This window comes from Acromyrmex echinatior, chromosome 6 (genome assembly GCF_024713525.1).
Source record: "Acromyrmex echinatior isolate Ae372 chromosome 6, ASM2471352v2, whole genome shotgun sequence".
Lineage (NCBI taxonomy): Eukaryota > Metazoa > Arthropoda > Insecta > Hymenoptera > Formicidae > Acromyrmex > Acromyrmex echinatior.
The window spans coordinates 14,509,405-14,526,411 of NC_141857.1; the positions used below are offsets into that span (position 1 = coordinate 14,509,405).

Consider the following 17,007-nt stretch of genomic DNA (forward strand, 5'->3'; position numbering starts at 1 on the left):
TTTTTTAAATTTAGTTAAATTCAAAAATAATATCAGCAATTTCTGTGCAACGTGAATATTGCTCAATTCAATATTCTAAATATGAAATGCAATTTTTTGATCTAATTAAATAAAAAAAGTTTTTATTTAAAAATGGACTATAAATGTTACTTAAATTACAAGTAACAACAGTTCAAAATTATAAGTAAGAAATTTTTCATTTTAATCCAATTAAGTTCAAAAAAGTTGTAACGTAAAAATAATTGAGCTAAAAATAATTGTTCTTTTGTTTCTCTTTGATTAGAAGTAAAATGAATGATCGATGTGAACACTCGCAAACCAAGTCAAACACAGTCCGAATATTAATCGCAGCGTGCGACATCGCCCAAGCGGAATTAGATTATCCGATACTTATCTAATGTTATCTCATAGTAATATAAATAAGTTTATATTTTATTATATCTGTTAAATGATAATATTTTTAATATATCTATATAATTTCGTTACTAGTTTAGCTGGTTGTAATTGAAGTAGAGAATGAATAACACCAATTGAAGAAGTGATGTAGCGGGTAACGTAGATTCATAATTCAGAGGTCTCAGATTCGAATATATTCCACTAATACTGCATTTTTTCATACCAATTTAAAGTAGTTAATTTCAGGTATAATTATTATAAATGTTTTAGGAATAAAATTTATAATCCTTAAATATGAATATTTTTTTTTTCGAAATATTAAACTAGTGTTAGCTCGGATCCAATCCATTCAATTCTTTTACATGGATTTAAAATACGTATTAAAAAAATGTTAATCCATTCTCGTTTTCTGGGGACTATACTGTTTCTGAACATTAAATGGGGAAAATAACGCGACGAGAATTATTATTGACCACCGCCGGCTTCTTGGCTCCATGGCAGTACACTGTTCTGACGTCATGATGGTTGCACTGCTAATAAAAAGAGAATTCATACAGCGATATGTATACGTTCAGTTTTAATTACATAAATTTTCTGTTTTACAAACACAAATTCACTGCTTTAGAAACACAAATTTGCTGCTTTAAATCACAAATTCAGTGCTTTAAAAACATAAATCACAAATTTGTTGCTTTAAAAACAACAATTCATTGCGTCAAATACAATTTCTCTACATTGGTAATTAATTAAAGCAGAATGTACACATACCCGCACAACACATGGACATCTTTTGGACGTTCGCTGTATGTCAAAAGTCCTGGTTATATTTTGATATCTTGAATGTCTATAAGACATCCGAAGGACGTCTGAAAGGCGTTCTGCTTTAGTTGCGATAAGATATCTAAAAGACATCCGAAAGACATATTCGGGATTGGATCAAAATTCAATATTACGTATGTTTAATATATTTCTGATATACATCATAATCAAAAAATTGTTTATTAAATGTATGTGCAATTCTTGAAGAAGAAAAATCACCCCTATATAAATTGCTGTGCGGCTGCTCAAAGATGAAGAAATTAAGTTTTCCGCAGACAGGCTTTTACTGAACAAATGAGTTTTTGCGAAAACTAATGAACATTTTCAGGGCAACATTGTTCAAGGCTAGATTTGTTTGTCATTACCAGGGCTACATTTTAGAGAAATTCAAAGCGTTTAAATCTCAATGAACAGAGAGCGAGTGAAAAAAGACCTTTTTCGGTGTTTTTAAAATTTTTTTTCTACTAAACTAATAGATCGATTTTAATGTTCCACGTCTCATTTTATAGATATTTCGAATACCTATATTTTTTATACCGATTTTTTTTCTATACAATCTTAAGAATATCTTTCGTTTTATAAGCGAAAAACGTGCTTTTTGCAACTTCAATTTTTTTTCGCATATTTTCTTCACAAGTCTCGAGTCCCAAACATACGCATTTCTTTTCTGATAGCCTTTCAAGATTTTCGTGAAGAGAAATGCTAGTTTATAACTTTTTTCCAGTAAAATTCTACTTCTATCGAACTATTAATGGGAGGGGTACACTATTATTACAATTTATTAAAACTTATATGTTATTTAGAATGCTCTCTGCCCTTTATTGAAGTCTAGGGCCGCCGAGGGGCCGAAATCGCCGAAAAAGCATTTTCGGTCGCTTGAAAGTGATTAATGTGAGAAGGAGCTCGCTGTCTCGTTCACTCTCGGTGCGCCACAGGCGAACACGGACATGGGCTCGTGCTTAAGTGTGTGGCTATCGATTTCATCAGACTGCCGTCTGATTCTGTGTCACCATCGTCAACGCAGAGTTGTTGGCTAAGTAGTCAGGAGCTTTAATTAGTTTTGTTTTTATAAATATAATCACTATATTAATTATAGTCATTATATTAATACTAAATAATATAATAACTAATACAATTACATTTTCTTAAAATATAATTTCTTATTTTAAGCAACTATAATAATAAAAGTTTCTGCTTTTAAAAAAAATATCTGTGTAATTTTTTGACTAAATGCGTGATTCGAAACTTGTTTAGTAAAAAATGATATCCTATTGTATAAAAATCGTAAATTAATATTTCCTGCAAAAATCATTCAAATTAATGTTTCTGTTTCAATACTGTTCTTATTTACAAAGCATTACTTGAGAACATTAACAGTATTTTTACTGATAAATATCATTTTTTATTTAAACAAGTTAGTAATTGCACAGTGTGCAATATCCAAAGAATGATAATGGAATCGATGTCGATTCGACATTTATTCCATTATCATTTCCCATTAGGATATGTTCAAACAACGTTCATAAAAAATCCATTTTACGTCCTATCGAGATGTCGTAACAACATCTGCTGGACGTCTAGAGGCGATCTAAAAGACGTCATCGGGACATCTTTGCTTATTCAAACATCAAAAACGTTCGAACCAGACATCGTATGGATCCAAAGGTCATCCATATGCTATGTAGGTAATGCCTTTGTTGAAAATTCTTGTAAGTTTTTTATATTAGAGCTTAAAAGAGTTGTATGTGATCAATCAAGATTATTAAATGAATGTACATGATCATATAAGAATATTATTATAGTTGCTTAAAATAAGAAATTATATTTTAAGAAAATGTAATTGTATTGGTTATTATTTAGTATTAATATATAATTGACCGTGATTATGTAATTATATTTATGAAAACAAAACTAATTAAAGCTCCTGACTACTCAGCCAAGAACTCTTATATAATTTGTTCATGAATCTCACCAGTAATTAATGACCTTAGAAATTTAACATGAATCATACATTTATATTCGATGATTTATGTAGCAATGAAAAGATCTTTTGCCTTAACCTTATAAGAAACTCTTAGAAAATAATTTCTTTAGAGGATCATCCAAAAATATTAGTATTAATTATGTATGATTCCTAAGTATTATATGAAAGATCATGTATCAATCTTAAAAAAAATATATAGTTTCGAAATAATTTACCTTTCCAGTTGGTGCAGAAATCTGGCATGAATCGTATACGACGATTTATATTGCAATTATATATTGAATATATATATTGAAATATTGAATCAACATTGAAAAGATTTTAATTACTAATTTAGCTTATTGAGATATTCTTAAAAAATCATTTTTTTACAGGATCGCTCCAAAATAATAAAGATATCGGTCATCCCAATAAATGAAATGAAATTAATGAATGAACAGAAACTGGATTGAATATACGAAATAAAAAAGAATTAAAAAAAATTTTTTAAATTGTTAGAAAATAACTAAATAGAAAATCAAAATGTATATTATCATTGTCTCAATGAATTGATAAATTATAATTTCGCTATAATAACTGGCGTAGGCTTTTTATGCCTCTTTCCCAAATTAAGTTTAATTTAGTCGAGAAATCGTTATTCAATTTGGGTAAAAGAATTAATTTTTAGGTAAAATGAATTCTTTTAAATCCCATTACTTGCTTGTCCCATTCCATTTTATTTACTGGGATAAGAGCAATAAATCACACAAAATTTCAATAGTATTGGAAGATCTCACAAAAATTTTTCTTAAGAAGAATTTGCAGTAGGGGCTGTATCGAGTCGGGATGACAAATATCTTAATCTTTAAAGTCTCGAACTTTAACGCTTAATAAGTCGATTCACGAAGCCGACCGCCATGTTTTTCTGATCCTTTAATTTTAAATAAAAACGCGTCGAATGAGTACATTTTTATTAAGATTTTAGATGGGGAGATATTCTAAATAATTACCGTAATTTATAAAGTAGCGAGAGCGGCCATCTTCTTGTTCTTTTATCTGCTATTGGTTAAAACCCAAAGCGATCTAGGTGTAGTATAGACTAAAGATGCATTCACATGCAAACGTCAGTGTCAAGTAGCGGAAGCAGCAACCATTCAGTTGGGCGATACGGGCAGTGGTGTAAAAAATTTGTACGCCACTGTAAAAATCGCCTCGTTGATTGGCTGCTACTTCCGCTGCTTGACGCTCTTAAGGGGATGCTGGAGTGTCCTGTTTTATCATTAAATTTTAAAAGCACCTTTCTCATAACTGTGTTTATGGACTGAAAAATTCTTCTCCACAATTAAAGTATCGACAACAACGCAAATCGCCAGCTACATTTGAATACGATAAACGAAAAAAAATTAAAGACTTACAGTTTTGTTATCGGCTTCTGTAGTCAACACATCACAATATGTGTTGCATATAAGAGTTTCAGATCTTGCATGTTCATGAAAAGTAGCTGGCGGAAAACCTAAACGAACAATCCCATGCTTTTAGAAACGCGGTAGGAGTTTTAATTTAAGAGAAAGGTGCATCCGAAAATTTCGTTTGTATATTACGAATGAAATTGACGTGAAGCCATGAAACTGAACAGTATTTTAGTTCCGCGATATTCCGACAGCGGCGCTGTCATGAAAAGTGCGTCGCTGAACCATAGAAATGATCTGAATTATCGATCAACTCAGGCCCATATCAATCAAAACGTGCCCTGGTCAAAGTTTTTTCTTTTGAGAGGAAAAATAATAAAATAAATATGATATTAGTTATTTCAATTTTGTTGAAATAATTTCTTCCTAAACAAGAAACATACCATATTATTTACATATGAATACAAATGAAGATAATTATTTTAATTATACTGTTCTGTCTTTTACATATATTTTATTTAGTAAATTGTTGATGCATATATATAAAATAACACATATATATATATGTATATATATGTATGTATGTGTATATATATGTGTATATATATATATATATATATTAGGTGTTGGAATTAATTCGTAGCGTTTTTTAATGAAAGAATGTTATTTATTTCACATGAGCATTAAAAAATACATTAATGAAAGTACTTCCCATCACTTGTAAAACGCTACGAATTAATTCCAACACCTAATATATATATATATATATAATATATGCATATATAATAGCATGCATACACACGCGTGTGCGTATGTATGCGCACTCGCGCGCGCGCGCGTGTGTGTGTGTGTGTGTGTGTGTGTGTGTGTGTGTGTGTGCGTGTACATGTATACAATACATGTTTAAACTTTATTTACTGAATTATTTACACATGCATATATCAAGGTTCGGAACGTGATGTGTTTCGGTTGAGCTTTCTTTCTGCTCGGATGTCGGAACGACAAGCGGCAATCGTAACAGACGTAGCATATAAATGAAATTTTCGAATACACTTTGCTCTTATACTAAAGCTCGTAACTCATTTCTGCAAGCATAGTATTGTTCTTTGAGGTTTTCTGTAAATCGCCAGCTACTTATGCAAGGTCTGAAATTATTGTATACAGCACATTTTTGACTCGGATGTCGAGTCTTAGTAAGAAGCGCCATTCCTCCTATTGGTCGCACGCAAACGAAGTAGTATTGCTATTCAACTATAGAAATGGATTGAACCATTGTAAATAAACCAGCAATATATTATTAACCGGAAACGCCATAATAATATATTTTTGTGTATATATAATAGAAATATATATCAGGGTCGTTGTTTAGAGAAGGAATCGTGCGTTCTTGATGCATCGACGATGATGCCAGAATCAATAGAAATCACATTCTTGAATTGCAGAACGAATTATTGAAACAGAAGTACGATAGAGTGAGACAGAGAAAAAACCAAAAAGGATAGAAACTCCGATTGTAATCGGTGAGACTCCGCATGCCGAGCTGGGCTCATCGAACGAAACAGCGAGTCTATCCTTCAGAGTCTCTCTCTTTCTCTCTCTCTCTCTCTCTCTCTCTCTCTCTCTCTCCTCTCCTCTCCTCTCCTCTCCTCTCCTCTCCTCTCCTCTCTTCTCTTCTCTTCTCCTCTCCTCTCCTCTCCTCCCCCCCCCATCTCTCTACGGTCGCTTGTTTCTAGCGACCAAAAATGCTTTCTGGAAAATTTCGGCCGCTCAATGTGTATAATTAAGAAGAGAAGGAACATTATAGATAACATATAAGTTTTAATAAATTATGCTAATCCTATATCTCTCCAATTTATGTATAATAGCAAAAATAATTTCAAAACGCGATAATTTACGGGATATTTCTATGATTTTCCATGAGCCTTATATACCACGTTCATAGAAAAGATTTGCAAGACCTCGGCGTGGTCTCACGCGTAAGATGCGAGATCTGAATGTTAGAGATCTCATGATCAATTCCTTTTTTCTTTTTTCATAATTTTTTTTTTAAATAAGTGACGTTGTTAACAAACATATATTACAGGCTAAATATATTTTTATTTAATTATTGAAATTATATATGTATTTCTAAACGTTTTAATTTACCTTTAGAAAAAATCCAAAAAAAAATCATGTTTCTGTAATAATGTTACGTCGATCAGTACTTTCTGTGAAATGTTTTTTTTATAATTATCATCCGAAAGAAAATTCTGATAATCAATCAAATCGCAAAAGTGCGATTAATATAATTATAAGGATAATTAATATAATTATAAGGATGTCAATATAATTTTATAATTAACAAAAAGCCTTTATATGTGCCTTTATATGCAACATACAAATAATTTTTTATTTATCTATTAAAGTGATTCGGTATGCTTCCTATAGTTATTGGAATACATATTAAATTTTGAGTCGACTTTTGAATGTGTATCTCAGCAGCGTTGCACTAAGAAATATGCTCCGTATCTTCTAGCAAATTATCAATCCTTTACTTTCCTTAATCTTCTGTGATGTCTTCTTTATTCAACATGCCTTCTTTATTCACATGTTGAATAAAGAAGACATCACGGAGTTATTGAAGTTGAATCATTCCAGTTTAAAATTACGCATCTCGTTCTGTATCGACTCTTATTATTATTAAATTGATATTATCAGTATTCTATATTAAAAGATATTACATTGTGTGGCACATAAGCGTGGTCAGTAGCTCTTTGAAAGAAAACTGAATGTATCAATGTAATGTATAAAAATAATAAAGTAAATATTTTAAAAGTACATAATATTTAGTAAAATGTATAATATATACTTATTAATATGATGTTCAATCACTATTATTAAGAAAATAACAATTATGTAAGAAGGAATATATTTTTATGATAATTTTCATGCTAAAATGTTGTCATGATAATTTTCATGTTGGAAAGTATGATAGCAGCATGTTTCTTATACTGTGACGCTCCTGAGATGCATGTCCGCGCGAGATCCAGCGATTCAGCCGTCGACTGTTGAGCGGTTGTAAAGGAAAAATAGGCAGCACCTCAGAAATTGGCTCGAAATGTGTAACTAGTTCTGAGCACACTAAAGTACACATATAATTTCTATAATTTTATAAAAATATATTTGGAGTAATATGTTGTCATTAATAACGTTATTTGTTTAAAAAAAAATTAAGAAAAGAAGGAAAAAGCAGGATTGAACATAGGATCCTCAACATTCTGATCTCGCACCTAACGCCCGAGACCACGCTGAGTTTTTGCAAACCGCTTCTATGAATGTAGTACATAAAATACGCGGAAAATCGTAAACTATATCTCATTAATTATCACGTTTTGAAATCATTTTTGCTATTATATATTAATGAGAAAGATATATGATTAACTCACTAATATCGAGACTCGTGGTAAAGAAATCGGGCCAAACATAAACAATATATTCAGGCTGTTAATTATGGCACGCGCCATCGTAACTTAAATCGTAGGGCAAAGGATTAATATAATTTAATAAAAATTATGTATTGTCTAGAATGTCTCTTTCCTCCTTATGATACACGCCAAGCGGCCGAGATCGTCGAGAAAATATTTTCGGTCGCTAGAAACAAGCGAGAGAAGACAGAGAGAAGGACAGAGACAGACTCATTGTTTTGCTAGCGGGCCCAGTTCGGCGTGTCCGCGCGGAGACTCATCGATTACAATCGGAGCTTCTATCCATTTGTTTTTTCTCTGTCTCGCTCTATCGAAATAACAGAAATAGAAAGAATTTTAAATCACGAACACGGTTGCCAGTTCTCCGTTTTTTTTTTTTGACCGACTTCGGTTTTTTGGACTAATATTCAATACTCCAGCAGATGTGAAAATCTCTAATTTTTGTCGTCTGCTGGAGTATTAAATATTAGTCCAAGCAACCGAAGTCTGGCAAAAAAAAACGGAGAGCTGGCAACCGTGTTTGTGAATTAAAATTCTTTCATTTTCTTTTTATTAAATTATATTAATCATATATCTTTCTCATTAACGTAGCAAAAATGCAAATGCAAAAATGATTTCAAAACGTAAATATTGATGAGATATACAATAGTTTACGACTTTCCGTGCACTATATGTATCGCGTTCGTCGAGGTGATCTGCAAGAACTCAGCGTGGTCTCGGGCGTTGGGTGCAAAATCAGAATATTGGAGATCTTATGTTCGATTCTGCTTTTTCCTTCTTTAATTTTTATTTAATAAATAACGTTATTAATAAACATATTACTCTAAATATACTTTTTATAAAATTTCAGAAATTATATACGTGTACTTCAATGTGCTCGAAATTAGTTGCGCATTTCGAGCCGATTTCTGAAATGCTGCCTACTTTTCCTTTACAACCGCTCGACGCTTGACGGCCGAACCGCTCACGCGTGGACGTGTATCTCAAGAGTGTCATAATATAAGAAACATGCTGCGACCATACCTTCCAGCAAATTGTCATGAAAATATTTTCCTTCCTACATAATATTGTATTTCTTAATAATGGTGATTGAACATCATATTAATAACTTAATGCATTTTACTAAATGTAATGTACTTTTAAAATATTACTTTATTATTAAAAGTAATAAAAAGGCTCTGTACTAATAAGCAAAAGGTAGTATAAAAGAAGGGCAAAGAGCCAATGACGTATATAAAAAATTATAATTTAGATAAGCAAACTTAATACAAAAACAATTAAAATACAATAAAATAAAACAAACGTTTCAACTCCAATTGAGTCATTTTCAATGCCATCATACAATAATATACATGTCGTTCTAAATTAAAAATTCGTACATAATCTTACAATATTCTTAAAATTCCTTAACAAAAAATTCTTTCTTCTTTCTGTGTAATACGCTGTGAGTCATTTTTTTCAAGAATTAACAAAGTCATATTAGTTAATATTAGAACTCGGATTAGATTCTTGAAATCATGTATTAATCACAATTTAGTTCCGCCACATCTTAAAAGATATACTAATACTAGAAATTTAAATTTGTTTAATAGTCTTTCTTACAGAAGACTTCAGAAAATTCAGTTTAACAATGTGAAAGCAATTTTGCAATTGGATTTGAAGAAGTCTTACAGACATTTGCATTTTATTAGAATGAGCATCGTTGATTTTTCCATTAAAATCTACCAGGTTTTACCGATCTCCATGGTTTGGGAATTTTTCAAATATTTAGATAACATTAATAATTTTTACTTTTTCAACATACAAAAAAAATTGACAAGAAGATTTTATGGTTGAAAGGAAAAGATTTTAAAGAGAAAAAAGCAAATATTAAGCCGATATCTTACTGTTGTGCTTCGAATAATGAATTGCTTAATAAAATTACACCTAACAAGGTTAACAATGGCATTGATGTACAAAATGTAGAAAGGATTCACATTTCGGCTGAATTGTTTGGAGATGCGGCTCCTCTAGATGTTTTAAATGATGAATGGTTTCTGAATTTGAGCAATTTTGACATTCCTTTAGAAGTCCAATGTTTGCTTCAGTTGGGGGAAGGCTTTGGTCTCCCTATTAACAAACATAATTTGGATAGAATTTATTTAAAATATTGAGAATAATATTATTGGCCGTCGGAAGAATATAATTAACTTTGTGAGAAATAATAGTGTTTCAATTATGGATAAGTTTCGGAATGATTTTCCTAAGAACGGCTCGAATGACAAGTTGTTGTTCGATTGGGTCAGGACAACGAAATTATTTGTAAAAGATCATCTTGAAATTTTAATTTCCAAAACTGATAAGAGTAATGTCACCGTTGCTCAGAATAAATTAGAGTACATATCCAAGATGGAATTGATACTTTCGGATAAAAATACATATGAATTAATAACTAAAGATCCTACTAAAAAACTTACGGGTGATTTAACTTGCTTGGTAGGTGGAAAGGAAAAGGATTAATAGATGACTTAACGTATCGGAGGTTGTGTACGACTGATGGGATCATTCCTAGGGCTCATGGTTTGACGAAGATACACAAACAAAATTATCTGTTGAGAATTATTGTCTCATCGTTAAATAGCCCGTTTATATAATTTGTCATTATTTTTGCATAACATTATTGCAGATTCTATACCGGAGACGCCTAGTTTCATAAAAAACAGCTATGATTTGATTAATAAACTTAAAAATGTAAGGCTGGAATCAGATTCTGTTTTGGTTTCCTTGGATGTAGTATCCCTGTTCACTAACATACCTATAGATTTGGCATCTGATAGTGTGGTTGTGAGGTGGGATGCTATATCTAAGAGAACTAAGATTCCTTTGGAGGAGTTTTTGATAGCTTTTCGTATGGTTCTGAATTCGACATTTTTCATTTTTAATAAAAAAATATATAAACAGATTTTTGGGACCCCCATGGGTTCACCTTTGTCACCGGTTGTTGCAAGTATTGTTATGCAGGATTTTGAAATGATGACTATTGGAATGCTGCCTTGTCGTCTGTTGTTTTACTACCGATACGTCGATGATATTATCTTAGCCGCTCCTTCTGAAAGTATTTATGATATTTTGGATATTTTCAATTCATTACATACTAGATTACAGTTCACCATGGAGATAGGTGATGGAAGAATAAGTTATTTAGATACGATGTTAATTATCGATGAACGGAATCTCATTTTTGATGTATACCGTAAAGCAACCTTTTCCGGCAGATTTCTTAATTTCCATTCACACCACCCACTTTGTCATAAAAGAGGTGTGATTTATGGAGTCGTGGATAAGATATTTTGTTTGTGTCATCCGAAATTCCAACAAAATAATTTGATTGACGCTATTAAGATTTTTTTACAGAATGGATATCCGTTAAGTTTTATTTTTTCGACTATTCATAATAGAATAAAATATCACATTAATAAGTTTAATAATTTAAATAAGAATAAGGATGACACTGGGAGAAGGTTCTTTACGATTCCATATGTTAATACGATATCCGAAAGATTTATACCTATTGTCAATGTGTTTAATTGTAAATTGGCTTTTACTATTCCTAACACATTGAGAAGTTTTATAAGGAGAGGAAAGGATGATTTGAAACACGTTCAGAGTCAAAATGTGGTTTATAGAATATCCTGTGAGGATTGTGATGCCAGTTACGTTGGCCAAATTAAAAGACCATTAAAGACCAGATTGCATGAACATGTTTCTGATATCAATATTAGTTCAAAATCTCCATCAGTGATTTCCAACCATCGTATGGTGGAGAATCATAACTTTAAATGGGATAAAGTTGAAATATTAGATATAGAGCCTTCATACAACAAAAGGTTGATATCAGAAATGGTCCATATTAAAAAACAGAAGCATGGGATTAATAAACAAAATGACACGGAGTCTTTGCCGGATTTGTATTCTGACATTATACATTCTCTTTCTCCTTTCTAACATCTTCTATCCTTTTCCTCCTATTTTTCCGTTTTCCGTTCTCGATAATGTTTTTCTGTTTCTGTTTTGTGACATCGTTTAAGTCAGATGTTCGTTACCTTTGCGAATTTGCTTATAATAACCTATTAAATTAAAAAGACTTTTTTATTGTACCACGAAATGGATTACATTTTACATTTTTTTCTCGTTGTGTATTATGGGACTCTTAATAGATTTACTAAGGTATATCATCATATTTCTAATTTTTATGTGATTAATATTATTAGGTGTTGGAATTAATTCGTAGCGTTTTACAAGTGATGGGAAGTACTTTCATTAATGTATTTTTTAATGCTCATGTGAAATAAATAACATTCTTTCATTAAAAAACGCTACGAATTAATTCCAACACCTAATAATTCTTTTTGTTTACGGTTACTTTTCCAGAACTTTCTTATGACTTTGTTAATTCTTGAAAAAAATGACTCACAGCGTATTACACAGAAAGAAGAAAGAATTTTTTGTTAAGGAATTTTAAGAATATTGTAAGATTATGTACGAATTTTTAATTTAGAACGACATGTATATTGAAAATGACTCAATTGGAGTTGAAACGTTTGTTTTATTTTATTGTATTTTAATTGTTTTTGTATTAAGTTTGCTTATCTAAATTATAATTTTTTATATACGTCATTGGCTCTTTGCCCTTCTTTTATACTATCTATTACTTTATTATTTTTATGATACATTCAGTTTCAAAGAGTTACTGATCACGTTTTTGTGCCACAGAATGTAATATAAAATTTTATTTTACCGCATCATCTATTTGTATTTTTTTTTAGTGGAATAAACCTGGAGAATACACTTAAGTGACGTATCAATAATAGAACTTCAAAGATAATAGAGTTTTTTTACAATAACGTGGATTTAGATACGGTGAACGCCTTTTCTTAATTAGTCGCTAAGGAAAAGATAATGTGATCATGATATCGATTATGTATCTTTTTTCTTAGAGTGATAAATAAAAATTTTTTGTATATATGTGTATATATATATATATATATATATATTAGGTGCGCAACTAAGTTCTCGCTGTTATTTTGATGAAAATGCAACTTTATTGTGAAAAAATGGTTACAAATGAATCATTGAAAGTATTGTCCATCGCTAGCTACTACTTTTTCCCATCTTTCTGGCAGAGCTCGTATACCATCACGATAAAACTGTTCACTTATGGCTGCTGGAGCCATCTGTTGAGAAACAGCGGGAACTTAGTTGCGCACCTAATATATGCATACATATATCATTTTGCGTGACGCTGTGTAGAAAACAACGGCATTATACGAGTCAATCAGCTGTAACCAGTATGACCCGCGTTCACAGTATCATTGCCGGACAACAGTACTGTCAATGTAGTGTAGTGTAGTAGTATTCTACACTCAACCATATATATATATATATATATATATATATGTGTGTATGTATATGTGTGTGTGTGTGTATGTATGTGTGTGTGTGTGTGTGTGTGTGTGTGTGTATGTATATATGTGTGTATATGTGTATATATATATATATATTTATATAGTGTTTTTTGTCCACAAAATAGAAAAAATGTAATAGCAGAATATTGTCTGCCTTTGATAAGAGAAGGTTATGGGTGCTTTATAACAAGCGACTCAGTACAATACAGTACAATATCTCATCCTTGTATTATCGAACAAAATTGTAATGATGCACCGTGTCGCACTGTGTCTCTTGTTGGAAGGCACTCTAGAAGGCCAAAATTGGTTATTGTGATGTGTATTTCTTGTTGGCACCCTATAAAGCCAGAATGAGAAAGGTTAGCATCTTTATGTTATTATGTGAAAATATCACTTTTATTTATCATACAAGTGATATGATTAAATTTATTGTTATAACAATAAATTGTGCTTTGCACAATTATGATCCAATATCAGAGGCGTTCATCGTGGGCTGACTATTTTTAATTTACTGCCAGAGGCGTTAATCGTAAGCTGACTAGTTGTAACAAAATGCCACAGCCGTAAATCGTGGTTTGGCTAGTTATAGACAAATGTCAGAGGCGTTCATCGTGGGCTGACTATTTTTAATTTATTTTGGCAGAAGCATTTCGATTATTAAATTTGGTGAAATACAATTACGGAACCAATTTATAGAATTTTGCGTCTGCAATTAAAGAAATGCAAATAGATGCATTATCATGATGGAATCAAAAGCTAATTGCTTGACATAACCGAAACAAAGAAACTAATGAAGAAAAAAAACTGAATATCAGTAAATAGTTTCTTTGAAACCTTACAACTTTTGTCTGAAGCGTTTTTTCTAAAAACGTTATGTAATAGCCTTAGCACAAGGATGGTCGTAATAGAATCGTAGAACGTGAATCATAGGGCAACGCATTATATTTTGGCGTACTATGCATGCCGATACAAGTTCACATTCCTTTACGATTAGTTATAGTCACCTTTATATTCAGCTCCTAAATCCGGAGTCTTTTTGGACACCCTATATAATATATATGTTATACATATATGTACATACATTACACAGTCAATAGTCACATGCATAATTTTTGTACGATGCTGTACGTTTATGAAATGTATGTAAGTATATCATATTCAAAGTGTTTTAGCAAATATATATACACTTACAGATCAATGTACGTTGACTAACAGCAAGTTACAATAAGTATATTTTTACTAAATGAACACTCTGTGACTTAGATATATTTTCAGATGCAACCATATATTTGAAATACATGTATACACGTGTAATGTAATAGCATTTTTTCCTTTATTCCCAATGTCATTTTAACTTAGGATGTAACATGTATGTCAGTACGTAAATACATTGCACATACATATGTAACTATTCCATCTCTTTTTATTATGTTTAATGGGCCTTTTACAATTATAAACCATAAATCAGCCATAAATAAGAAGTCAAACGCTAAAAATTGGCTGTGATTGATCAATTTTTAGCTTCTGACTTCTGATTTGTAACTAATGTGTTATTGTAGAAGGCCCATAATAAAAAGAGATAGAAGTTACTCATACTTAGCTTTTCATGCAGATATATTATAATATAAACACAGTCTATTAGTGAACACAGAATATTAGAATTATATTTTATGTGCATTATGTGTACACATATTATAAAATATATTTCTAATTCATATTCACATATGTAGCTACTTCATCTCTTTTTGTTACTTATAACAAAAAGGTGTACTGATGTCCTCTTTTTTCTACGTTTAATAAAAAGAGATATGTTTTTTTATGATCAAATATTAGTGATATATACTTTTATATTTTCAATATCAGAATATACATACAACGAACATAAATCAAAGTTAACGATAGTCAAACGCAGATGATCAGACGTAACATCTTAAAAAAAATAATCAAATTACGAATCCTCTGATAAATCCTCATTTTATGTGTGTATATATATATATATATATATATATATATTTTATATATGTATACAATTTTATTGCACATTTAAACATAGAGAATGCATAAATAGCTTAGCATTGATAACTTCTATCTGCAACGTATGTATATTCACATTATAGTACATATATGCAATATTGTACAATATTGTCTATGTGTGTATTATATTTAAGTACATCATTAATATGTTAACATGATTAACTTCTACATATTTTTATTATATATAGCAAAAAATGGTATAGCTATGTATATTATATATGTAATATCTATGTATAGCTAATACATATCACATCCTGGCCTAAAATGACATTGTACGACAGGAAAAATGCTATTATATAGGTCCATGTGTCAATGTACACTGTCAATATTGAAAATCTAGTTACGTATTTTCAGTACTCGCAGTGAATATCGAAATACAGTTGTAGTATCACTTTTTCCTATGATCAATATCATTTAGGGTTGAGTCAAGATGTAACATATATTATTGTCAATATATGGACACGTGTTTTATATATATATATATATATATATATATAAATATAAAAATGAATGCGACATTGCACATACATAATGTAATTACTCTCTTTTTACTCTCTTTTTACTCTTTTTACTCTGTCTAATAAAAAGAGATAGATACTTATAGTACTTATACATTACTAATATGTCGACTATATATCTAATATAGAAAATTGTATGTACATTATACTATGATAATTCTAACATTGTTGTAATATATAACAAAACATTATTAGTGAATATAAATTATAATTATATTTTATATGTATTATAATGTACATATACACAATAATGTACCCAAAATATAATTTTAATATTGCATATATCATTAATTCACTAACATATTTATGTCTTCACTAATATGTCAATAATAGTATAATATTTTTTGTGTTATTGTGTATATACACATATATTATAATACACATAAAATATAATTGTAATTCGTATTCATGAATGTCTTTTTATATCCAACGTTAGAATTATATATCATTATACACATTATAATATAAAATTTTAATATTGCATAAAAATGGACATAGAGAATATCTGCATGAATATCTATATATATATATATATATATATATATGTATTATATATATATATATATATATACATATATATATATATATATTATGATATTCATTTATGATAATATATATCGTAACCTAAAATGGTATTGGATGTAAGAAAAAAGTGCTATTACGGTTTCGTATCGATATATCTATTAATTAAAAATCTGTATTTTATATATATTACAGACTTTTAGTACTGGTATATATTGATTTAGTACTGGTGATATAGAACACGACCTACATTGCATGTGTATATAATACAACTAAATATGTATATAATACAACTAAATTTCTAAGGTCCGATTCTACAAATATAAGATTAACTTCAATTATGTTTATTTTTTTTTCAATTCTAAAATTGGAAAATTTTCCAAAATAAATCTTACATTGTGGGATCGATCCTAATACACGTCCCTGTTAAGATGGTAA

The 17,007-nt window shown here is 30.2% G+C and overlaps 2 protein-coding genes across 4 annotated transcripts in view; one reads left to right on the forward strand and one right to left on the reverse strand.

Annotated features, from left to right (window-relative positions):
* The window catches only part of LOC105144031 (dual 3',5'-cyclic-AMP and -GMP phosphodiesterase 11), a 234,137-nt gene that overhangs the window by 127,921 nt on the left and 89,209 nt on the right, over positions 1 to 17,007 (reverse strand). The gene's annotated exons all lie outside the window — the stretch shown is intronic.
* On the forward strand, positions 6,490 to 15,495 carry LOC147909528 (uncharacterized). Its single transcript, XM_087406860.1, has one exon. The coding sequence runs from the start codon at positions 10,941 to 10,943 to the stop codon at positions 12,033 to 12,035; it is 1,095 nt and encodes a 364-aa protein (XP_087262986.1). The 5' UTR covers positions 6,490 to 10,940; the 3' UTR covers positions 12,036 to 15,495.

Bases quoted from the DNA above. Each gene is read 5' to 3' on its own strand.
- LOC147909528 (XM_087406860.1), top strand. From the start codon at position 10,941: ATGGTTCTGAATTCGACATTTTTCATTTTTAATAAAAAAATATATAAA.